We start from the raw sequence: 8258 nt of genomic DNA, 5'->3' as shown, positions 1-8258 counted from the left end.
GATGATGAGGATGTTGATGATGGTGATGATGATGATGTTGATGATGGTGAGGATGATGATGATGGTGATGATGATGATGGTAATGATGATGATGGTAATGATGATGGTGATGATGATGATGGTGATGATGATGATAGTGATGATGATGACGATGATGATGATGATGATGATGATGATGATGATGATCTTGCTTAAGTGATCAAAAGCTAGAAGTGAAGGGTTGGCTGACGAACCGAGGATTTTCTATTTTATATGTCGGGTATGAAATGATTTTATTTCGCATTTAGGCATTGACATTAAGAGAATGCTAAAAGTTGTGTATTTCTACATTAGACATCTAGAATAAAAAAAATTATTGAGCACATCTTATTGTAAAAAAATTATATTTCGCAATTCATAACACACCATCCTACTGAATATAATTATTTAAACATATACAAATTCAAAAAGACATTACTTGAAATTCCCGTAACAGTTGTGTTAGCGATGCCAAGATATCATAATTACAAAATAAATGAGTAATTAAATTTTTATTTAATGAATTGTTTAGGCAGAACATGAATAATGATGATTAGAAAACACTGACGACATCAAGCATGCATAGGCGTGACCTGTAATCAGGGTTCTTGGTTAATGTGGGTGGTTAATTGGTTTATTGGGTAGTTAAATTAACCTATTTCACTTGGTAAGACGCTGAATAGAGAGCGCATATACTAATTCTACCGTCAATATTACAATGTAAAATTATAAGCGTATATTTTTTGATGTCTCTTTTTAAAATTTTGGAATATTTTGTAAAAAAAATGATCTGAATACATGTCATATGAAAAGTTGACATTTAGACATGACTATTTAAATTATGCTATATATGTTATACATATGTACTCTGATGGGTACCTAGCTCACGTTAGGGAAAGTAGTGCTGACCACACTATCTCTTCATATGCTGAGGTCACAGAAACAAGTGAACTCTACTTCACTTGCCCCATAGACCGTCAGGTTTGAAAGGGAATCTTTACTTTTTACTTTATGTTATATATATATATATATATATATATATATATATATATATATATATATATATATATATATATATATATATATATATATATATATATATATCCTTCTGTTTATTTTATATATATGAACTGTGTAACTAAAGTTTATCCTGTGAAGCCCGCTGAGTAACAAAGTTCTGTAGCTAAACATCTCCACCCACCCAACTTACTTTTGATGAGCTCTCATTAGATTAGCCCATACAAGCACCGCTGCCCATGAGCTTGCTCCCACAGATCTTCGCGTGGGCTTCCATTGTCTACACACTTTTCTTTATATTTAGATTCTGTAATATTTGCAGACGCACGTCGCTAAATTTGAGAGACGCCACGGCAGTATATTATCTTCAATGCATCGCATTTACATATATTAAGCGTAAGAAGTTCTAAATAAGGAACAGTTTCGCTATCCGGCTTGGTGTTACCTGTTGTTGTCCCTAAACAAAATATTGTTTAAAGAGCGTCTTATGAGGAAAAATATTTTTTGGGTAGGTTTATTTCGCTTACATTTTCAAAAGCTGATTGTCAAATGTTTTAAGCGTAACATTTAGCATATGATATATTATCTAAAGTCACTGATATCTTTATTTTCTTAGGTAAAAGATTTTGATCAACGACCAACCATGTACAAGCTGTTGGTGATGTTTCTTCTATCGGCCTTGACCTACGCTGACCTCTTCTCCGACCTGGATCAAGACGAAGATGGCGGCATAACCTACTACGAATTCAGGGACTTTTCAAAGGTGTTAAGTTAACTGCGTGTAGACTTTCATTTTGGTTAAACCTGGACAATATATATATATATATATATATATATATATATATATATATATATATATATATATATATATATATATATTGGGAAAAGTTAACTTAAAATACATTAACCTTTCTATAAAGTTTTGTTCCTCCGAAGCTTCAAAATATTAGTCTAGTAAGTCAAATAAAGAAAAAAAATAAGCTCCATCATATTTCGTAAGAGAATTTTATTTATTCCACGTATCCCAGCCGTACGCCAAGGTTATATCCTACTCCCTGGGACTGGAAGAATTCAAGACAATGTTCAATGAGAAGAAAGATCCCAAGTCCTCATTCCCAGCCGAGTCAACCTTTGAGAAACTGGACACCAATATGGACCTGGTTCTAGACTTGAAGGACCTCGATGCGATTTTTTATGTCGTAGACAGAGACCACAACAGTAAAGTGGACGTACAGGAATTCAATGCGTGAGCGGTTTTGTATGTCTGTCTTGCTAACAACTTGGATATTATCATAGATGTAATTGTATGTTATATGAATCGTATTTATAAAACTAAATGCTTGCTGTTATGTCTTTGACGGTGTAAGGTTTATTTCTTTTAGATTTACCTCATACTTTATTACGAAGGAAGAAACACCAAGTGAAGGCGGGAAAAAAGAGTCCATAAGGTGAGTTGTTTTATTTACCTTTCTTTCTATTCACTTGTATATCATCTTAAGGGTAAAACTATTTGCACACGAAGACGTCTTTTACGCTTTTAGCCAACTATTTGTCGGTATGACTCAGTTGGTAAATATTCCAGCTTACCATTTAAAGCAGCTTTATATATATATATATATATATATATATATATATATATATATATATATATATATATATATATATATATATATATATATATATATATATATATATATATATACATAAATATATATACTGTGTGTGCATGTAGGCCAACATTATTACATATATATAATTAAATAAATAAATAAATACACACACACATATACATACATACATACATATATATATACATATATATATATATATATATATATATATATATATATATATATATATATGTATATATATATATATATATATATATATATATATATATATATATATATAAAAGAAATATATATATATAAGAAATATATATATATATATATATATATATATATATATATATAAGAAATATATATAAGAAATATATACAAGAAATTGTTTCTTATTTTAGCATTTTTGGAAGCTTGAAAACAAAATATCTGCCAAAGACTCAAGCATACGGTTCCAACCCCCTGCAAACACTGGTTGATGCCCTGCAGTTTCCAGTAAAAAGTTAAACACATCCTAACAACGTTCAAGAATAAAAATTATATAAAAGGTTCTGAGTTATTAAATATATTTGCAAATGTTGAGCTGCTAAAAAAATTATATCCACCATATGCGTGTTGCGATGCGACAAGCGTGCTCCAGCAATGTGGGCTAGATTATATTGTATATGAGCGTCTGTTGTTTCTATTCACACATACGACTGTCGTAGTTAGATGACAATGTGAATTAAATACTTTAAAAATAGAATAGAATAATAATAAAACAAAAGTGAAAGAATAGTGAAACAGAATAGATACACAGACCTTTTTGTTTATCTCGTACCGAAATTTAAAAAAAAAAGGAAAAGAAACAACACATTTATAATGCTATAAGAACTATTCATCTTACAGAATCTGATCACAACATAGTTTTTGATCTGACTTATTGTAAATTGTAACTATAACATTTTTAATTTACATATTAAAAAAACGTGATATAATAGGATATAATTGCATGTATGTGACAATTATATGATCTTTCTTATAAAAAAGAAAATACAATGTGTTATTCTATTGAGGAAATTTGATTCCTAACAAAATATAATTAAGTTTTATATGCATGAAAGTAAGGATGTAGAAGAACATAGATACGATTAACTTCATATAATATAGTCAATCAACGACAATAAAATACAACACTAATTCAATCAAAAATAACTATTATATCAACAAATAGACCAAATGTACTGACTATCAGGACTAAACTTATACAAAATAGTTTGTATTACTGTTAACGATGATGATATAACACATTATAAAGTGTCATTGTTTTATGGCACGGCGGTAGAGTGCTAGACTTCTTACCCGAAAATCTCAAGTTCAAATCCGGGTACAAGTCAGTAAAACGTCCCAGAGTCCTCCAGCTCTGATGGGTACCTAAATTCCAGCTAGGGAAATTAAAAGCGGCTACAAATAGTGCTTACTACACCATCATTTCATATGTCAAAGTATCTGAGACAGATGAATTATACTTTATTAGCCCCATGCGTCTTGGACATGAACATGAAAAGAAGATGATCATGAATTTTTGTTTACGATCTAAAGAAAATTCAGGTAAACTGGTCTAGTCTACCTCTAGACCACTGTAGTTCAATGCTATTTAGTTAGCTTCATATATCAATCTTATTCTACCTCTCGACCAGTCCATATTTAGTTAGCTCTATACATCGCCCTAGTCTACCTCTAGACCAGTCCATATTTAGTTAGCTCCATACATCGCCCTAGTCTACCTCTAGACCAGTCCATATTTAGTTAGCTCCATACATCGCCCTAGTCTACCTCTAGACCACTGTAGTCCATATTTAGTTAGCTCCATACATCGCCCTAGTCTACCTCTAGACCAGTCCATATTTAGTTAGCTCCATACATCGCCCTAGTCTACCTCTAGACCAGTCCATATTTAGTTAGCTCCATACATCGCCCTAGTCTACCTCTAGACCAGTCCATATTTAGTTAGCTCCATACATCGCCCTAGTCTACCTCTAGACCAGTCCATATTTAGTTAGCTCCATACATCGCCCTAGTCTACCTCTAGACCAGTCCATATTTAGTTAGCTCCATACATCGCCCTAGTCTACCTCTAGACCAGTCCATATTTAGTTAGCTCCATACATCGCCCTAGTCTACCTCTAGACCAGTCCATATTTAGTTAGCTCCATACATCGCCCTAGTCTACCTCTAGACCAGTCCATATTTAGTTAGCTCCATACATCCGCCCTAGTCTACCTCTAGACCAGTCCATATTTAGTTAGCCCCATACATCGCACTAGTCTACCTCTAGACCAGTCCATATTTAGTTAGCTCAGTACATCGCCCTAGTCTACCTCTAGACCAGTCCATATTTAGTTAGCTCCATACATCGCACTAGTCTACCTCTAGACCAGTTCATATTTAGTTAGCTCAGTACATCGCCCTAGTCTACCTCTAGACCAGTCCATATTTAGTTAGCTCCATACATCGCCCTAGTCTACCTCTAGACCAGTCCATATTTAGTTAGCTCCATACATCGCCCTAGTCTACCTCTAGACCAGTCCATATTTAGTTAGCTCCATACATCGCCCTAGTCTACCTCTAGACCAGTCCATATTTAGTTAGCTCCATACATCGCCCTAGTCTACCTCTAGACCAGTCCATATTTAGTTAGCTCCATACATCGCCCTAGTCTACCTCTAGACCACTGTAGTTTAATCCCGTGGGATTGGTGCCACTGTGTGGATGATCCGCTACCTTATACCCCAGTCTGTAGACCAACGCCCCACTACTACCTGCGCATGTGCTGTTGGTATACGTATACCTGGTGATGTTTTTAGACACCTCTTGCCTGTCTACCCAGTGACCAACCGACACCTTTTTAACATTACCGTGAGGATGCGACACTATGATGACTATATTCGCTTCATCATTGCGGTCTTTGTATTTTTTCCAGACACTAGACCAAAGATCTTCAAAACGGTCCAACATAATTTGTAACTTTTCACCGACTTCTAGGTCGTGGGTTGCACAAAAAAACATGCAGTTGTCCCTGTTAGAATACGACCCGGCCAACTCGAACCCGTAGATGTTAACCACGGGGGTTTGAACACTATCATACCATAATCGACACTTTGACCTGCTCGCCTCCTCACCATCATACACAACGTGCCTGGCTGTGAGTACCACCGCCTCCCACCACACTTTCTCGGGCGTATCAGACTTGAGACATTTAGGACAAGGACACGTCCTGTAGGTCCTCTCCGGTACATCCATGTCCTCTGCGTACTTGACCACATCCCACACCTTCCCCGTCCCCACTAGCAAGGCCTTCTTTCCCCTGTTCTTGTACCCCGGGTATTCAGCACTAGTACCACTGATGAATTGTGGTCTATCTGGACTGACGTATGATATCGATATCCTCACGGTTAAATCAGACAGAAGTTTGGTGAAATTGACAAGGTCGTTGTCTTGGTAACCATAAGGGAAGTGGCGAGGGCTTAAATCCTTGACTAAAATATACTTGTCGTGTGGTTTGTTACATTTTGACGTCGGGTCGTGTTTTTCCGTTTCATCTAGATCTTCAGGACATTCTAGAACTTCGTGAGTTCCTGTAGAACGAGGTTTAAACAGTAGTTTAACTTATATACAAACAACATTACTAGAAGATACTAGCTTAAACCTGGTTATATTTACTATTGCTAGAGGATACTAGCTTAAACCTAGTTATATTTACTATTGCTAGAGGATACTAGCTTAAACCTAGTTATATCATTTGCTAGATAATACTAGCTTAAACCTAGTTATATTTACTATTGCTAGATGATACTAGCTTAATAAAAACCTAGTTATATCACTTGCTTGATAATACTAGCTTAAACCTAGTTATATTTACTATTGCGAGATGATACTACTTTAACACAGATACCAAATTCATTACCAGATAACACACACGCACTTCAAGCTTCAGATAACACCACGTCCATTAGATAATAACGATGATAATACTGCCATCGTATAATACAGGGGTCTCCAAACTTTTCAGACCGAGGGCCACATTAACTATCAAATTTCAGTTTGGGGGCCAGTTTCTTCCAGGCATGTCTTTGATTTCTTTGGGCAAAGTTCCTCAACCATCACCAGCAAACTATTTTTCCTTAGACAAAAAGATCTCCGCGGGCCGGATGAGAGGACTTCGCGGGCCGCATTCGGCCCGCGGGCCGTAGTTTGGAGACCCCTGGTATAATAATACCTCCAGCAAAGAGTACAATATTAAGTTCATATATCACATTATGTGATACGTAGAGATTCTTCCAAGAGGCGGAGCCCCAGAAGAAAATCTGCCATCCCCCGAACTAGATGGAATTTATATAGTAAACATATACTTTTACTAGTATCCGCCACCCCCCCCCCCCCCCGGATTATGTAGACCCCCCTCCCCCCGAAAAAATCAACTGCGCCCGCGGAAAAAAATAGTCTGGAAGAAGCACTGGTGATACTATCACCATCATATAATACCTTTATAGTGCCCACTTCCGTAGAAACCATTCGAGACTATTTTCTTTAACCGATAAAAGTACCCGATCAAAACATACTGGAATCTAAACAAAGTGTAAATCGTAATGCTGAATATGTCTTTGTTGGTTTCCATAGTTACCGTTAAAATGGTGCGACAGATCATCATTGTGAACTTCATAACTCTTGTCATCTACAGTCGCCATTTTGAATTATTTAATCTATGGGATAATATTAACTAATTAATTATAAAATGTCAATATAAGCAGCTACACAATTGGTACCTAGAATACACGTTTTTATCACAGCCATGATGGATTTTAAAAAATTAAGACGTAATTTCATAAGGTGTATAACAAGACATATAAAACAGACACGTGAGTATAACAAGACATATAAGTGACACATGTGTATAACAAGACATATTACAAACATTATAACAACACATATGAGAGACACATGTGTATAATAAGACATGTTAGAAACAATATAACGAGACATATGAGAGACATATGTGTATAACAAAACTTGCGATAGGCATTATGTATAACAAAATTTGAGATAAGCATTATGTATAACAAAACTTGCGATAGGCATTATGTATAACAAAATTTGAGATAAGCATTATGTATAACAAAACTTGCGATAGGCATTGTGTATAACAAAACTTGCGATAGGCATTGTGTATAACAAAACTTTTGATAGGCATTGTGTATAACAAAACTTATGAAAGGTTTATATGACAAACATATGAATAACGCGTGGTGTGACATACGCAAGCTTATAACGATACATGACAGACCTATGCCTACAATAAGACTTAAGACACCATTACGTGTCTGTAACAAGACGTAAACTAATGCATATAATTTAAAACACCTACCCAGTCAATACCCTTTTAAACTATCTTGAACTAAAGAAAAGCAAATTGTTGGTGCTAAGAACAACGAATCACGCACACACAAACAATGTACAGCTAGATTAAAAAGAACCAACACACCATTCCTTGTTTGGGTATCAGAGAATAACGTCCACGGTTTGAACCCTAACGTATGATAGCAGCTTGATGACACTAGTGTGTTG

General features: G+C 35.3%; 2 protein-coding genes across 2 annotated transcripts; one reads left to right on the top strand and one right to left on the bottom strand.

Annotated features, from left to right (window-relative positions):
* The first annotated feature begins 1497 nt into the window (after positions 1-1497).
* Positions 1498-3549, top strand: LOC131950449 (uncharacterized). The gene is made up of 5 exons (XM_059312607.1): positions 1498-1543; positions 1652-1798; positions 2064-2281; positions 2418-2483; positions 3543-3549. The coding sequence occupies exons 1-5, from the start codon at positions 1523-1525 to the stop codon at positions 3547-3549; spliced, it is 459 nt and encodes a 152-aa protein (XP_059168590.1). The 5' UTR covers positions 1498-1522.
* A 1552-nt stretch (positions 3550-5101) lies between these two features.
* Positions 5102-8258, bottom strand: LOC131950942 (uncharacterized). The gene is made up of 3 exons (XM_059313157.1): positions 8176-8258; positions 7318-7396; positions 5102-6271 (listed from the first exon to the last, which is right to left on the bottom strand). The coding sequence occupies exons 2-3, from the start codon at positions 7379-7381 to the stop codon at positions 5349-5351; spliced, it is 987 nt and encodes a 328-aa protein (XP_059169140.1). The 5' UTR covers positions 7382-7396; positions 8176-8258; the 3' UTR covers positions 5102-5348.

This window comes from Physella acuta, unplaced genomic scaffold (assembly GCF_028476545.2).
Source record: "Physella acuta isolate Inbredline_101_S28 unplaced genomic scaffold, ASM2847654v3 ptg000063l, whole genome shotgun sequence".
Classification (NCBI taxonomy): Eukaryota; Metazoa; Mollusca; class Gastropoda; family Physidae; genus Physella; species Physella acuta.
Note: the sequence above shows the minus strand (reverse complement) of the source record. Positions and strands in the feature narration are given on the sequence as shown.